General features: G+C 41.4%; 1 protein-coding gene across 2 annotated transcripts; it reads right to left on the reverse strand.

The window, feature by feature from the left end:
• Nucleotides 1–3,999: 3,999 nt before the first annotated feature.
• wnt5a (wingless-type MMTV integration site family, member 5a) lies at nucleotides 4,000–16,810 on the reverse strand. 2 transcript variants are annotated; one of them, XM_042410086.1, is made up of 6 exons: nucleotides 16,329–16,810; nucleotides 15,670–15,953; nucleotides 12,506–12,654; nucleotides 9,846–10,093; nucleotides 6,554–6,846; nucleotides 4,000–5,950 (listed from the first exon to the last, which is right to left on the reverse strand). In XM_042410086.1, exons 3-6 carry the CDS (start codon nucleotides 12,640–12,642, stop codon nucleotides 5,492–5,494), a joined length of 1,137 nt encoding a protein of 378 aa, XP_042266020.1. In that variant the 5' UTR covers nucleotides 12,643–12,654; nucleotides 15,670–15,953; nucleotides 16,329–16,810; the 3' UTR covers nucleotides 4,000–5,491. The 2 variants fall into 2 exon arrangements, with proteins under 2 accessions (XP_042266020.1, XP_042266019.1); XM_042410085.1 differs by having other exon boundaries at nucleotides 16,277–16,810.
• Between the last annotated feature and the right edge of the window lie 1,398 nt (nucleotides 16,811–18,208).

Consider the following 18,208-nt stretch of genomic DNA (forward strand, 5'->3'; position numbering starts at 1 on the left):
GTAGTTTAGTGGTAGACACCGAGGATGAAGATGGAAAAGGAAGCTCAATAACTGCTGTACAATACTTTAACCATAACTGGGCAGAGCTGCGCTAATGTCAGAGCAACCCCAGGGGCCCACTTTACTGTAATCCACGAAGGCTTAGCAGGCTGACAGAATCACTCAGCTACTGGCTCTGACCTGGCACTCAGCTCCCTGTGGGGCAGAGCTAAACACACACACACACACACACAAATACACACACACGTATACACACATATCACCACCACCCCCGGAGAAAAGAAAAGGAAGAGAAGATCCCATGGCAAACCACAAATAAGTAAGTCTGTTCTGGGCTTGTAAACATGTCTCATTGTGTAATATATCGCACGCCCACTCCGAAGAGGCCATAACGCAAAGATGCAACAACAGTGAGAGTGTATGTAATATACACCGACCTAAAAATGGAGTTGTGTCAGAGCAGAGCAGAGCGGTGAGATGACAGAAATATAGAGCATCAGCATATATAGGAACAGAAGATCAAATGTCTGAGTGGAATACTCCACAGTATGAATGTTTACCTTTTTCATAAAAGTTCTGTAAATTCGATTAAAGCGCTCCCATAAAGAAAACCTTCATTTGGCAAAATGGTCATTCTTTATTACATTTTAAGACAGAATAACAGATTGGAATCCTTTACTGTCCAATGAAGGTGAATATGTTTCCACATCTGTGAGCAATAAAGCAAGACGAGCTGCAGTGCACTATGCTATTTCAGTGCTGCACACACACACACACACACACACACACACACACACACACAAACAGCTATTCTGCTATGTTTACATTTCCAATTGCAATTATCTCATGGGATATCCTCTATTTTTCTGCTTTGCAGATGTATTAGGAACTAAAAGCTTTAATAGTTATGATAATATGAGATGTAATTTATAACTAGGTAACCGGGGTAACCTGTTTAAACCAGTAAGATAAACTGACTTCTGAAATAAAACTTGTGAGGATGAGAACAGTAATTGAACTGATATTGATTTATGTTAGTAATCATTCTTCTCTCTTTTCTCTACCACACACATATACACACACAAAAGCCTCAGTCGTGCACATTGAGAAATTGTGACCTCTATGTATAACCTTTCTATTTTCAGTCAGAGTTGTGCCCCATTGAAACAACTTGTGGTGCGAGTGGTTTCTGGGGGGACATTGGGATAGAACTGGCAATGAGAGAAGGGGGAGCCGGTAACTCTGTGGCACCGACCCATCTCTCTGATCCAATCCAGACTGTTTGCAACGTCACAGTGTGGTGTCCTGCCCTCTTTCTCTAAAACACACAACCACAATCTCAAATAGCTCTAAATGCAGCTCTGCGGAGCGCTCTCATTTTGGCCCGATTGTAGCTTTATGAGAGTTTTACAGTAAGAGCCGGGGAATGGAACAAGCTCCACATTGGCTTGGAGAGATGAGCTTTGCCAGAGCTGTTGAACTGACAGCTCATGTATTCTGTTTTTTGAGGCTTTAGAGCAGAGAGCTGGCCAGCACTGATCAAGAGTAAGATTGTGTTTTATGCAGTTAGATTTGTTTTCTGCAGTGACAGTTTAGATAAGTAAAGTCATGATTTGATGTGGCGATATGAACAGTAGTAAGACTACTCATATATATATCCAAGAATTCACATGGCCATGATATTGCATGGTTACAAAAAAAGGATAGGAGAGAGTTCAAGCTGAGGTTTCGTTTCACAGATGGTAAAAGGTGGCATGAACGTAGTACATCAATATGTGTAGCTCGGTATATTGCAGTTACAGTAGAATATCGGTTCAGCCTTTTCCACTGCAGGAACAGAATCAACAAAATATTTATGAATCTACGAAGTTGTGGTCAGTAGATCTGGCTTCAGCAGAAGGAGGTTGCCTCATATCAATCAGCTGCTTTGTTTAAGGAAAACACAACTTGTCACGTAATCGTCCTGAAGAACCTCCGAAGGAATTTTAATGCAGTGAAAGAAGAATAGAGAAAAACAACTTGGTAAGCTGTGTCAACCTCAGTTTTTATCCAGCCTATTCTATTCATCATCATAATTATCACCTTTGCATGAATACAAAAACACTCACTCACGGACGCAGACGCAGTCAAGCATCAAACACACAATATGAGAAGTTCTTTATATATTTCAACATTTTGAAACTATCACACTGTTCCTTTTGTGGATAAAAAAAAATACTTCTTTAAATATTTGTTTCTGTTTATTTTCACTGAGAGAGGGAGATTAAAAAGGGAAGAAATATGAAAACAATGTGAGCTGGATGGAAGAAGACTCACTTAAGACAGGCTGTTGTTTTCTTAGATAAACTGTGAGGAGCAGATGTCAAAGAGATACCAAAGAGTTTACATCATCTTAAAATATTTGCTGAGCACCTTCTCCTCTTAAGTGTGTGTGCATTTGTGAAGCAACAAAGTGCTCTTGCGGTGAACGAGTAATCATGTGTGCAAAACCCAAATCACAACCTTTCACCCTATGACCACAGCCAAGAAAAGACAGTGTTGTTTTGTGCAGAACAGGCGTATAAATATTTACACAGTTGCCCGCATTATCTGTCAGGCTAGGTGGGAGCAGAGACAGGGGCAGGTGGAGAAAGCAGTACCGAGAACAGACGTCCAACCGTTTTTGTTTGAACATTTGGAAGTATCTGTGCCTTTTTCTCTGACTGAGCGTGTCAGGTAAGTCATACCTGTGCACCTGTGGGTTTCAGGTTTCTTCCGCCTGCTGTATCAGCCTGCTTTGCACCTGGATTTCTGTTTATGCTATAGCTAGAAGAGTCCTGCTGGTATGAAGTCAGTCACTCACTCACATTCAGGGAGCCTCGTCCAGCATGTGCAAGTAGTTTCTGACCTTCATGTACATAAGAAATTCAAAGTTGAAGGGTGATTTCATATCCTTATAAACCCTGGTGTTGACAGAAGGTTCAAATATGTAAAATGTCTCACTGGCCTTGCTCTCCTTTGAGTCTTTTTCTTTTTAAAACTTTTTACCTTCTTTCAATCTCTCTGCTAACCTTGTATTTTTCCTTTGCTGCCTTTGCTTATTGGCCTACGTGACACCAATCAAAAATGTAAACACTTGTCATGATGTAACACATTTTGCGCAAGTGGGTGCACACGCAAGTGTGCAGACACACGCACACACGGGGCCAATTGACGGGGTCACATATGGGATGTGCTCCTAAAGTCAGTATCATTTTACCAGTGTAAATATTAGTCAATGTCAGAACCGTTTACACTGTAATGGCAGTCCTTCAGCTCTACTTTCCTTAAAGCGCTTTCTCTCTGCTCTTCTCCCGCGGGCCTCTCCTCTCACAACCCCTCTCTTTATTACTCCCCTCTCATGTAATCCCCAGTTTCTCATTACCCAATCTCCTCTCCTGTTCTCTGCATCTCCTCTTGAGCTCCAGCAGTCTCTGACAAGGCCCAGTCGTCTTCCAGACAGCCCAGGCTTCATTCCCCACATTGAAAAATCCCCCTCTTCCTATCCTCCTGACACAATATGATTAATCATTCCATTTACTGATGCACTGTCATTGGATTGTTGAGGGGTGCTTATAATACAACCACAACCTTCCCCCTGAGAGACACCCAATCTTCAGGCCATCTTCAAAAGCACTCAAGCAAACTCTCCTTGTCTTTGTTCACTACACGCCTAAAACAGCTGTCATCTAATGTGGGTTTGACTGTCACTAAATCTGCCCATGGGCAAGAAGACTGAATAAAAGAATGTACAGAAACCGGTTGAGAGGAACCTTGAAATGCCGTTAGTTTTAAAAGAAAAGGGAAAGTTAGATCGTATTTCATGGTATTAGTGGTCAAATCTCTATTAAGGCACACACATTTCAAGAGGATAAACTTATTTAGTAATGTATATGCAGCAAAGACAGGTTTTATGTCAAGGAGTCAAAGGCACAGACAAACAAAACTTGACAAAGTAAAGCTGAGTAAATACTTCTCTGCTGGTTTTACATTTGATATTTATTGAAACAAAGTAGAGCATTGAGCCAATTTGTAAAAAGTAACAAAATATCAGCTATAACACAAGTTTAACAAACCTCAAATTCATGGAGAAGCTTATAAATATACATAGTTGGATTGGTAGAAATAGTTTTGTCTATTGAGAATCATCACAGGGATAGTGAGCAGTTAACTGAGTGGTATTGGAAATCTTTGGCGATGCTAAAAATCTGAACATCTGTGATATACAAGTGTGTAACAGTAAAGCTGAACATGAGTGAGAAGAAAGAATTTGTGTTTCTCGAAACAATAAGGTGCATTTCCCTTTACAAACACAGTGAAGAGCCGCATTAGTGAGAACAAATTTTTTAAAAAGTGACTTCAAAACTTGGGAATGTCCGACTTAATATTGATCTATGGTGGAGATGATGCTTTTCTGTTTTAAGCTCAAAGGAGGATCTGGATAAAGAAAATAAATACAGTTTACTGATTGGTTGGATAGACATACTATATACACACAACATGGAGTATTTCACCACTGTAACCACAACATTGCCCATATATATTTAAACCATGTTAAGTATTGTAGAATAATGTTAAATGGATAATCTGAATTAATATTGAAAACAATGTAGGCTATAATATTGATATATTTGCCGATGCACTGTAGTAAAAAACAGCTGAACAGACACATACAGACAGGTTTAAGCCTCTGTATCAAAGTGCATAATGGTGGAGGGCTTGTTGCAGCACCTGGGGAACTCTAAGGCTTCTGGGACAGCTTAATAAATGGCCCAATCCCCAAAACAGCCTTCTTATTGTACCCATTGTACACCAAGGACTTGTACGAACCGACAGTGTTCCTCACTTTATATGTGGTGAGAGGGGACAAGCAGACTTTGGTGAGGATGTGAAGGCTGGTTTGGGACTGGGCCCATGAAAACACATCCGTACACTACGGCACACAGGCATTCTCCTCTCAACACAGTCGTACCCAAACAACAAACCAGGACCGCTTTGTTGATTATGCCTCAAATAGCAAACTCTACTCTTGTTAGGAAATGGGAAGCACAGTCCAATTTTACAATCAGTGTGACCCATCTGACAAGAACATTTTCTGGAATTAAAAAAAAAAAAAAAAAAGAGTGAGGGTTGTGAGGGGTGGTGGAAGATTTCCAGCCAGTTTTAGGCACTTGAAGGGGTTAAAATCAGCTAGTGATGACTGGGCCAAAATAAATCATAACAATCTCAAAATAAATATTTCACGATACTCTCAGTTTCTGAAGACATAAGATTTTTTTTTTTGAAAAAAAAAAAAAAAAAAGAGTCAGTCTTTTTGCAATGGCATAATTGTTTAACTCTATAAATATAATTTATATAGTTTCTTTCTTCCATTCTCTCTCTGTGTTCAACTCCTTTGCTCCTCCGCTCATGAATACACACAGATGTATGCCCATCGTCTGCAAGCAAACACACACAGGCGACACTCCTCTTCTCACTTGCAGACGAATTGGTCTACGATTTTGGTGCAGCGCTTGCACTTGACGTAGCAGCACCAGTGGAACTTGCAGTGGCAGCGCTCCACTATCTGGGCCTTGAACTGGTCGTAACCACGGCCGCAGCACATCAGCTCGCACCCATCCATGCCTTCTGAGGTCTTGTTGCAAAGGCGCCCCACTGTGCCCAGGGAGCCTGTGCTTTGGTTCTTCAGGCAGTAGTCAGGACTGGACTCGATGTACACCAGGTCGTGGCTCGTGGGAGCGTTGAACTTGCTGTGAATCTGCACCAGCTTTCCGCGGGTGTTAAGCTTCATGGCTGCTGCGCTGTCGTACTTCTCCTTCAGTGCATCGCCAACCTTGCGGAAGTCAGCCAGCTGTAGCCAGCAGGTCTTAAGGCTGCATGAGCCTGATACTCCGTGGCACTTGCAGGACACGTGGGCAAGGTCTGACACCGTCTGACAGGGAAGGAGGGGAGGAAGAGAGAAAAGAAAAATGAAACAAATGGATTAATAAACAAATGGAGAGCTTGAAAAAACACTTATGCTGCAGACCGTAGAGAATTTACAAGGCCAGGTGACACATGCTTCATATTTCTAATTTGTACAGTTGAATTTTGGCACAATGTGCTGCATCACGTTGCCATAAGGGGCTGAATGATCCTGTCCATGTCTCCAATAGTGAACTGAATAAAACATTGTCCACTCATTTGTCCTACTTGAAAGAGAACAGCCTGGCAGCAGATATCTGGCATTACGTTTCCTTTGAGGTGGTTTCAAGATGTTTGGAAAGGAAAAGAAACCCCAGAGCTGCCTTCAATGATCCCATCTCTCCACAGATCAAAGCCCCAGGAGAGGAGAACAGACAGAGCTGTTACACAGATGATCAGTGGACACTCATCTGATTGACCTGGATTGTCTCACTTCCAACTCCATCTTGCTCTTTTTATCACCGCTTGGTTTAATTCTGGGGCCTGTGGTTTCCATCCCCCCATTTGCTTCTTATCTGATGACATCTAAAGATCTTTGCGTGAGGTCATGCATGTAATCTCAGTGTCTTACCCTTCTTCCAGCCTCGTTATTGTGAAGATTCATCAGCAGTCGGGCGCTGTCAGACGAGCCTTTGGGGAAGCTCTTCTCCCTTTCGCGAGCATCCACAAACTCCTTGGAGAACCTGTAGCCGTAGTTGAGGTTGTCTCCACAGCCGCCCCACAGCCAGTCTCGTGGCAGATCTTTGGGGCGAGCTGCACGGCTGCACCCACAGCTGGACAGCTCCCCCTCTCTGCAGGCACGGCTCACTGCATTCACCACCCCTGCTGCGCTGATGGCATAAGTGAATGCCGTTTCTCGACTGCCTGTAGACACACAAACATGAACATCATGTCACATTTGACACCAGAAGACACAGAGTAAATGAGAAATGTCTAAATGCAATTTTATCATTCTGGCATATCCAGCCTCTGCTTCCATTTGTGTAGGTTATGCATGTATATTTATTTTATACTGAATGTGTGCCACTGTCATTTTGCTTTAAGAATTTTTACAGTGTTATGAGATGTGATGTCATATGACAGCATTCGCCATACACTTAAGATTACAGAGCACATGAGCCAAGTGCTGCAGGCTCCTCATCACCAACATGTTCAACAGTGGAATCTGGTTTGCTGTTATTGGGCTTCAGCCAGAGAGAGGAGAGCGCCCTCCAGTGACGGAGATCCTCTTTAACAAGCAGCTCCCATTTTCATTTAAATTGGAAGTGACAACGGCTCTTTTACTTTATCTGTCATGACTGACTGATTCTGGAGACGTTGCTCATTAACTCCCACTGAGTTAGGAGAAGAACAAAAAAAATTACACGTAAGCAGTTTTTGCTGTCACCAAATGCTCTATCCATTACTACCACTGGACAAAGCAACAGACTAGAGGAGAAAACCGAGATGAGGAGATAAGCAACCAAAGAAGAAACAGCAGACCAAACAATGAGGCTACAAATTGACATTGAAGACCAGGGGTTGCTACAAAATAAAAATGCACAGCTCATATACCTGCTGCGCCAAACCTTTAGAGAGCGTGCTATAATGACGATAACAGATGGATGGAGAAAAAGAGATGAGGGAGAAGAAAGATAAGTCAAGAAAAAGACATTGAAGAAAAGAAAATGAGACGCCAAATAGAAAAAGGAGACACATTCGCACAAAGGGCAGATACAGAAAAAGACAATGACTGAGAAGAAAGAAGTTGGATAAAGAAACCTATCGGAAAGTCTGAATGATATCCAGGTGGAATATTCTGGCATGACGTGATCAGAGAGCTGGGGATTTATTAGTCTAGTACAACTTTTAATCCATCCTGAGGATATTGGCCTAATAGTGGACTTGCAGACAGACAAACTGTCGTCTCCCACACTGCTGTACCCCATCCTGGAGAAAGCTAAGCGATGCAGGGGAGAAGGTCTGAACCCAACCACTCCAGCACCCCCCGGAGCTCAAATTTAAATCACCAGTGGTGTGCTAAGCCAGCTGACAGACAGACATACAGGGGAGAACATGTTTACTTGGCCTAGAGTGGGCTGGGATGGGAGCAATGTTGGGGAGGGAGAGGGAGGGAGAGTAGGAATGAGAGAACGGTTGCTGATGAGGATTCTATTAAGACTGATCTGTCGAGAGGGAGACGGCAGCGCCAGACTGGAGGTGGTGGAAACACAGACAGACACAGAATCACCAAGAATAGTGTAAAACACATCAAGCATATGTACGCACACACACGTCATTTAGGGCTTGTTCACAAATACAGCACATTAAAAGGTTAGGTTTACTTAAATAACAAAAAAAGCCACATTAGCTCCTACCTCTGATGAATATCTATTCATGCAGATAGCCTAGTTTTATGTACTGAGGTTTGACATTTCTGACTCCACTCCAATGGAATTTTGTTCGGGATGGTCACAACACTGAAATGCTAAATTTAAAATTTTCACCAGCAACTTCTCTTTACAAAAACGACGCCCTGGTTACTCTGTATCACCCACAGACCTCGGTGTGATGAGTTTTCAGTGGAACTTATTTCTACAAAGGAAATAGGCTCTAAAACTGTTGACAGCATGCTCTGTGGATTATCCAGAGTAACAGGAACATCACTTCTGAAAAGAGAAGTTGCTGTTGAGTGAATTAAATGTTATTTCTAAAGCTGTGAGCACCACAAATAAAATTCCATTCAGCATTTATTCCTTTTATTGTATTAGAGAGACAGCAAAAATCTCAGAGACGCATATTTCACAACCTGCGCAAATAAAACCAAAACTTTTGATGTGGTTATATAACATTATGGGTAAATGAGAAAATTTGTGTTTAAAAAAAATTGAATTAGGGTCAACTGACCCTTTAAAAGAGTACCTATATTAATAAAATACACACCTCTCTGCATGTCTTACTAAAGAGGAGTCTTAAAAAGCTCCGCAATGTGAGAACCACAAGCACACGTTGACTGGTATCAAACTACAAAATGGGATCCATTTAGATTTTACTACTGCAACTCTGCTATGATCACAACAGGGACATTTTATAGATTTATACTAATTTGGCTGAAGAGTTATGATCAATATACCCTAATGGTAAACCACCTTTACATTAGTTCCTGAGGTGATGGCAAATGAAGGTGAATCCAAAGAAAACTAAAACAAACCCTGTTAAATGATACGATCCAAGAATGAATACCAGTCAAAGGTTTGGACACACCTTCCCATTTACTTGAATGAAAAAGTGTGTCTTAACTTTTGACTGGTACTGTACATGTGCACGTGCACACACACACACACACTGTAATCTCTAAAAAGGTGATATAGTGTGGCATACACTCAATGCACTCCCATTACTTGTAAATACAGGGCAGCTACAGTCCAGCTCCACATAGTATGTGCCAGTGTGGGTGTGTGGGTGTGTGGGTGTGTGTGTGTGTGTGTGTGTTAAGATTGTCTACCATTCATCAGGGCAAAAGCAGATTCTCTGCCTCCCTCTTGCTCCATGTCGGGAGCTGGTTTAGCAGGCCAAAGCCACATGTGATTTATCCAGCAACCTCACCCACCAACTATTCCCTCCACACAGCTGCTGAGAATCAGCAGCCCCATACATTTCACACACACACACACACACACACACACACACACACACACACACACACACAGAAGAGGGACAGTGAATCAGAGAGCGGGAGAATGAAGAAAGGCAAGAAATGGAATGTACAGATGAATATGTACACTGCACACTCTGTGTTTGTATCTATAGTCATGTCCTGCGTGATCATGTGCATGTTTTTTAAGAATATATGCCATTTTATACTTCCTTTCCTTATTTCTTACCTATTTGCATGACCCGTCCAAAAACAGAGGAGTTGTCCACTGTGCTGCAGTTCCAGCGTCGATGTCTGAACTGGTACTGGCACTCTCTGATGCCTGTTTTGGCACCTTCGCCAATGTACTGCATGTGGTCCTGGTAGAGCTGGCACAGCTTCTTCTGGCCCTGCGACAGGCCCACCAGCTGGCTGCACAGAGGCTGGGCACCAATGATGTAGGCCTCAGGGATCAGCAAAGGGTTCATGGCCAGAGACCTGGAGAAGTGGGAAACAGAATGCAGTTGTTTTAATTCATGTGCAATTATGACCCAAATATATGAGAGTTTTCAGGCCAAATTCACAATCAACAGCTGATTTAACTTGATTATTTTTCTCCCTCTCGGGCTTGAAGCTATGTTAATCAGTGAAACAAGCTGCTGTTGTTTATTGGATGGAGTGAAACTCTGCGCACTCTTAATGACAATGGACTGAAAAGTATTTGGGGCCAAGCACGTAAAGTAAATGGAAGCAAAGATCAGAGCAGAAAAGAGGCTTAAAGGAGGATAAAAGGAAATTATGAAGAGAATTTAAAGTACAAGTAGAGGAATAAAATAAAGAAATCCTGAAGGAAAAGAAAAGGCAAGCAAATCTGACAAACATACCATTTTAGTATTTAACGTCTTAAAGCATTGATTCCCAGCCATTTTATAGAAAGATATGCCTACACATGATTCCTCACCTGTTGAGCTGTGAGCAGTTCAACCAAAGAGTCAAAGTCCCAACTCAGACTGTTTTATTTTTATAGTTTTCAGCGGCGTGAAGAGGCAATGCTCTCCAGTATTTCACAAGAAAAAGGTCTGAGAAAAGTAAAAACTTAATATGCATCATTTTATATAGCAGAAAATAACTCGTTAGTCAGCTCACGACTCTTTAGATTTATCTTGTCATCTTGACCCCAGGTTGAAAACCACTGACTTAAAAAGGATAGCATTTAGCTGACTAAGCATATATTATATTAATTTAATTTAATCTATTTTATCTCACTTCTGACTTTTTTGCTAAAGTGTATTTCACGATAACGTTTGCTCACACCAACTCAAGGCACTGCGCAGACAGGCTATGAATGCCCTACTCTTTTATCACATAGGACAACATATGGTTCAGTCCTGTTTGAGAGATGCAAAAATGGATTTCTATAGAGAGAAAGAGAGAGAGAGAGAGAGAGAGGGGGACAAACACAGTTGAAACAGAGAGAGAGAGGAACACCACTATGAGCATCTGGTTCCAGGCCACAGGACAATTAGAGCAGCCCATCCCTGAGCCCCAAGAGAGAGACAATTAGCCCCCAGTGTAACCCGATCGACTGGGGAAATTCAGCGGCAAGGGAACGCAGACTGAACACACACACACACACACACACACTCGCACAACATATACACAGAAGTACACACAGAAGAAAAAAAAACATACACACTGTTTGTATGCTCAAGCACACACGCAGACTGACGCTCTGTCTCTCTCTCTCACACACACACGATTTTCAGGCGCACTGCTCCGACATTCTAAATCATTTACACCTGTGTGTCCTCTCAAAGAGGAAACTGAAAGACACACACAGTTTATGCTCCAAACTCAGCTTTCCAAAAAGGGTCTGTGGTAATGTGCGAGCCCTCTGCTGGGTCCGTAATCCAACTCATTATTTTAACTTTAATGTAGTCGCCTGCTGAGCTGAGCCCATTAAAATGTTTATCTGAATAAGGCCTCTACAAATTATTGTATAAACTATTATTTTCATATAATTTGGTCATCTTCACATGACGTCATTGTTAGCTTTCATCTGCTCATTTGAAGTAAATATAAATGTTACACAGGAAGTGTGGACTCAAATGTTCCATGTTCTTCTACAAGCATTCTGGTTGGGAGGTACAATTATGCACAATTGCACAATTAGACATAAACACAGCCACAGGATGTAAAGAGTTGTGATTTGCTTAAAAGTAGTGCTTCTATGGTGACTGGTAAACACTATTTTCCCCTATCAGAAGTACTCTGTGTTTAAGAGCAGCGTGTTCAAATATAGACTTTTCTCCTAATAGCAGCAGGACGCGTGTGTGTACACACAGAGACACACACACACACATAAACACATGCACGCAGTTGCACACGGTGTTCGTGTTTGCACATATTTGGACGCCGACTCATAAACCACAGTAATCTATGTTTTCTATAATATTCATAATTTTGGTTTGGCAAAATGCAAAGAAAGAAAATAAGGGAGAAAAAAGGTCTTCCTGAAACGCTAATGTGCTACAGTCAGCATGTTGTATTACTTCATATGTGGTGCAACTGAAGCTGAGGAGGCTTACTTAAACACACACACACACACACACACACCCACACACATATACACAAGCCCGAAATTGACTCTAAAACTAGGCAAAAGACAAATACAAGCACTGACCATTTTTAATCATCCTAACTGTTTTGGCTTTTTTTTCTATTTTTAGGCTGTACAATTACAAATGTGACTCATCTATGAGTAAAAAGAAAATGCCCTTTTTTTTTAAAAAACTTCACAATCTCTCCTTACTGTAAGACAAGTAAAGACACATAAAGACATATTTTGCACAAATTAAGAAGACACACAAAGAAACACTGCACACACACACAGAGAAAACTAATACTTACCACCATGAATTGGCCTCCACCACCACCTGCATGAGGAGTGTGAGGAGTGTGAGGGCAAAGACGCAGTGTCTGGAGTCCAACACGCTGCCAAAGGGCCAGCACACCGGCCGACACACACAGCCCAGTCCAAGGTTCATACTGCTGCTGATCTGAGGGAGTACAGAGAATACAGGATGCAGGTCAGTCTGCCTGCTTGTACTGATGTCTTACAGTTTATTGTGCATAATACAGAAAAAGACACATATCTGTGATGTCAAAATAGGTGGAGAAATCTTCTTCTGCTGTATATTTACACTCTCTCTGTTACATGCAAACAGCACTGTGGTTGTATGTGTGTGAGCCCTGGGGCCATCAGTGCTTGCACAGCAGAGCAGTCATTTGGCAGTAGGTCTGTGTGTGTGAATCACGTAAGACTGATAGACGTGCAGCCGGGGAAGACACAATGACCATGAAACCCCAGCTAGACACATTCCTGAATCCTGACAGTTCACTTTACTCAGAGACAGAGAATCACAAAGCACAGAGATACAAACAGACAGGCAGAAAAAAAACCAAGTCAGATATTGTGTGTGCTACTGTGCTTCTTATTTGAAATCCAATTTAGGCAACATATTGTTGAAATTAGGGTCAAAACTGAATCTTAAATTTGATCCAAGAATTATGATTCCGTTTTAATGAAAATATGGCTGACACAAGCAGAAATAAGATCTAAAACATGAGCTTAAAATAAAACATAATTTTGTTTTTATTCCATACTGTTCCATTTTCATTCTGTGGAAGACCTGATTGTATTTGCTCAATTTTTGTCCAGTTATGTAAATAAGAAGCATCCTGATATATTTAGGAAATCATAATTAAATGTTTATATAAATTCGTATGATAAAGTTAGAAACATTTAGGCTCAAAATCACGGAAATTAAATTGAAGACATTTGATTTTTTTTTTAATTGTTTCCTTTTCCGGAACTTTGGGGTAATTAAATATATAATTTGTTCAAATTTGTTCGAATTAATTATCATATTTATTAATTTAATGTGGAGCGCACAGCAAGGAGCCACGTCAGCGGATGGTGGTCTCAGGCCTGCTTACACTGTGCAGGGTTTTGCTTAACGAAAGCTACAAGGAGTCAAAAGGGGGAAAAAATGTCAATTATCCTCAGACAACTGCGTGGCTCTGGTGATATAGTTTGGCTGCCATGTAGGCAGAAAATGAGTTAAAATAATTACCCCTGAATTTGCGAGTTCAACCGGTGTGCCAGCCTTCCAGTTGGGCCGTGTGTGAATTTGGGACTGAGAGCAGCTCTAATTTGTCACGCTGCGTTATTTTCCAGGGTTGAGTCGTGGAGACCTGGGCCTGCCTAATACTCATTAAAGACAAGGCCAAGTTCACCATCACTCACCCAGCGCGTGCGCGCGCGCGCCCCCCCACACACAGACACACACACACACACACACACACAGAAACACACAGACACGAGCATGTGCTTTCAGTTTGTGCACTGACTCAGTAATAGTTGGTGAGGTTATGTTATGTTCGTTGCAGCGCTTCCACATAAATTAAGGCAATAACCCGAGGAGGGCAGCGGTTTTACACTGATTTTAAACCAAATAATTGGAGCTGTTACTCCCGCCATGCAGCGGAGTAAGAAATACATTTTAAATTTACGGATTTCATGTAAATTATTTTTGCGCCAAACAGGAAAGTTCATCTGGAGTATCTCAAAACAGCGTAGGTAAGTGACACATCGGCCCACCAGTTTGTGTGTATTCATATTTGAATGACCCGTTATGGAGCCACAGGTTATTTATTTGTTTATTACTTAATTATATTTAACGCCCGAGTCTCAACCAATCAGAATAGAGAATAGTAATTACTCGTTTTAAGGGACAAAATAGAGACCAAACTATTATTTGTGAATTAGAATATTTTGAAACTGTTTTATTCTTCCCAGAGGCTGCATCTATTCAGCACCGTACACGACTAATTTAATCAATTAACTATTATTACTTTTAACTCTTAAAGCTACATTCCTGGATTTGGCATCCTCGCCGCAAACTGCGTAAATCCTGCGCTCCGTGACCCCTGGAAACGATTTGACCCGAGTAAAGTATTCATAGGAGTTGACCGGATGACTGATGACTACCAGGCTCATTTCTGTCAGTAAAAGTGGCATCAAATTGAACAAATTTCAGGAAGAGAACAATTACAGACAAAATGATAAAACTTTGGGCTCTGGGATCATTTTAGAGGCTGTTTCAAAAGGTCGTGGGACTAAGTCGATTTACATTAAAGTTAAGAGCAAAAGAAAATAAGTAGCCTATCGATTTTAATTAGAAAAGTGTCTGAAATTATTTCATCTTTTGGTCATATTTCTTTTCTCTGGACCCTTTGGCCAAACGATCTGAAATATTCATACAAAGACAATGCAATAAAACATGAGTCATTTTAGTGACAGATAATTGCGAAATCTTAATGAAAAGCATCAGGGTGCTATGAGTGTAAAATTACTGCAACTTGTAGTGAATGGCGGCTCTTTTTAAAGCGACTAAATTTACAGTGTGACTTCCATTTTTACGCCGTAGGATAATCTGCATGTTGACACTGAATTTGAACTTTGTGGAGGGTATGAATGTGTTGGGTGGTAGGCAAAAAATATTTTTTTCGTGTAACAATTTAATTTAAAAAAATTCCACCCTTTCCAAAGCTTTATGGCAGCATAATTTACTGATTGAGTGAAATAGTTAATAGATTTAATAGCAGCTATGCCTCCTGTCGCCCTGGTGTTTCAAAAAACCAGGAGAGGGAGCCAGGTACAAGGATTTGATGAGAAGAAGCAACACAAAGAACTTTGCCTGACTTTCATAAGGGTCCGTTAACAATGGAGAAAGGAAACAGACTTTTAAAAAAATTAGTTATATGTATCAATTTATATCAAATAACTTCTGTTTAATTTACTTTCAATTCATTAGACTATTTGCCCAGCAGGACACTGACATGCATGACAGCATGTTTCACACATCACATCTGTCAAGAACTTTTGTCCACATCCAAGAATCACTGTTATTCCAAAACAGGTCCTACTGACAGACACAGTTTCCTCTCTTTAAGATAAACTGCGGCTGAGTGGAAAACTGAGTGAACCTGGAGACCTATAGACTACTCACCAGGGAGCACAGTCCGTTAGAAGTTGTAATCCACTTTCTGCAGACGATATCAAACCAATAATCCCAGTGCAGGCCAGGTGGATTTAAGATTTCCTTTTCCACTGTAGTGAAGACAAGTCTCGCCGTTTTATCCGGATCTGCTGGAAAGTGCTTGGTCGGGGTGAAGAAAGTGTAATGCTACAGCTGAGAGTTCTTCAGGTTTTGGTGTTTTGGTGAACACGGACGCCCAATAATCAGTGAATGCGCTCCGTGCGCCAAACAGATGGCTGGTAGGAAGCAGCGGGCTATATAAAATGTCCAAAGACAGTGTGGGGAAATGATCAGTTCCTTTTAAAGAATCAGTGCGTGACTTTGCGGTAACTATTAACAAATAAAATATCTACGGCAACCCAAAGTGCCACTGGCTGAAACGTCGCATGTAGCTACTTTGCCGATTCGCTTCTAATTAAAAGAGGCCTACTTTTATAGCCTACTCCCTATCCGAGTGAAAAACTGTTCCAGAATACAGCTAAACTGTATCAAAGCAAAAAAAAAAACATGTAGACTAAAATCTTGTTATGAACATTAAATCCAGCCGCTCACACGCTCAGGTCATAGCGCGTTTTACCTGCGGAAAGATCCACACGGTGATCCTCGCCACAAACGACTTGTCAATTTACCTTCCATTTCTGTGCAAAAGCGACTCTGACAATTCCTCAGCCCGAGTTAAAAGTCTTCACATGCAAAAAAGTAAGTCATCCGCCTCGAAAAAAAAAACAGATGCAACAATTAATCGGCTCCAGACAGTATGCTCCAAAAAACTTTCCGCGCGGACTATCTCCAAACAGTGCGGCTTGGCGAGCGCGCCCGGTGCCAGGGGGAGGAAAAGAGCACAGCGTGTGAACAACAGCGGCTTTGCTGAGACTCGGAGTCTGTCTTCCTCCCACACCGTCTGTGTGTCTGTGTGTGTTGAAGTGCAGAAAAGTATCGCCGACTATCCCTCCCTCTCTGCTTTTCTCTCTCTCTCTCCCTCTCCCTCTCTCTCTCTCCCTCTCTCTCTCTCACCTGCTTCAGTCGCCTCCTCTTACAAACTAGCACACTGCAGCATGGATGCGCAGCGCAAAACCTTCAGATGGCGCATGCGCTTCACGTTTCTCCTCAAAACCCTTTTTTCTTCTTTTCAGTCACCAACTTTCAAGAAGCAAGGAATTTGAGTGTAACTTAGGTGAATTTTTGGACAGGAGACAGAGGGAAGGGCGGAACAGGCTGTAACAAAACAAGCGTCTCTATTACCTAAAATAAACTTATAAAGCACCCGGGGCTATTACCCTATCCATACCAGAGCAGAGTTAGGATTTTCACTGGCAGCAGATCGAGTTACCACTCAGTAAAATCAAGACAAGCAGGTCCAGATCGTGTGCTTATATAGGCTGCTCTCATCACCTGAAGGCCTGCGAGCATTACGGTCATTATGGTAATTATTATTTTATGGTACATTATCTCAAAACATGCTGCAGGAATCCATAGGCTTACAGTTCGATATTTCTCAATGAACCCGATGATGGGTGTCAGAGGGCAAAGTGTTTAATAGTTTCACATGTGTCACTGTAGATTTCTCAGTCTGTGCACACTGAAGGCATTCAAGGGTGAAAGTCGTCTTATTTTCAATTGCGCTGGACAGAATTTCATCTGGATTGGGGAAATAGAGATAGAATAACAGTCTTTAAAAGATGTAAAACAATGCTAAAAAAAATTAATAGAAGGGTGCAGTCACTTGAATATCTGGCTGTGTGCCCAAAGAGAGACTTTTGCCTCAGGTGAGGGAGGAAAACGAGAGGGAGAAATAAGTTATCAGACATTCCTATTTGACAAATCTTGTTGTAGCATAAGATCTCATTTAAAATCAAAAAGAGTCCCTCAATCCTTATTTAAATGAAGGGAGTCTAACTGACAATATGTGATGAAGAATGATTCAGCACACTCAGCTTTATGGCTTCAGTCCCACATTTAGGCTACAGCATGCAGCCAGGCTGCAGGTCTGATGCACTTTATATGGACACAATGTGATGCATTTATTTTTTTTTATTACCTAGTGTATAAAAACAAAACAGAACTGTACGAGAGCTTCATTTTACAACTCTGAACAGTGTGTGTGCAGTGAAAAACAATCATAAAAAATGATCAGTAGTAAAATACACAGCTGATTCAATCCCCCAGTGTTTTAAGATGACTCATAATGCTTTGACAGAGAAAGAGAGTAGTATAGTTGGTGTTAATATGCTTTGCCAAAGTTGTATTGTATGCAGTCATGCCAATAAAGCAAATTGAATTGAAATTGAACTGAGAGAGAGAGGGAGACATATTTTTTTTCTGACTCTGTCAGATTTTTCAAAAACGAGCACTTTAGGAATGAAACTCCTCATACGACATTTGCATTCACATATGACTGCGAATACCTGTGGCTGAATTAAGTGTGAAGTGCCTGCAAATCTCGCACGAGTTCTGTTTTCAGCTAATGTTACCGCGGTGGATGCTGAGGGGTCGCGACTGTGCTAAAGCA

Source organism: Thunnus maccoyii, chromosome 4 (assembly GCF_910596095.1).
Source record: "Thunnus maccoyii chromosome 4, fThuMac1.1, whole genome shotgun sequence".
Taxonomy (NCBI): Eukaryota; Metazoa; Chordata; class Actinopteri; order Scombriformes; family Scombridae; genus Thunnus; species Thunnus maccoyii.

Coding starts and splice junctions, on each gene's coding strand:
- wnt5a (XM_042410086.1), bottom strand. CDS start 12,642: ATGAACCTTGGACTGGGCTGTGTGTGTCGGCCGGTGTGCTGGCCCTTT. Junction 10,094..12,505: donor GTGGAGGCCAATTCATGGTG/GTAAGTATTAGT, acceptor CCACTTCTCCAG/GTCTCTGGCCATGAACCCTT. Junction 6,847..9,845: donor TGGACGGGTCATGCAAATAG/GTAAGAAATAAG, acceptor GTGTGTCTACAG/GCAGTCGAGAAACGGCATTC.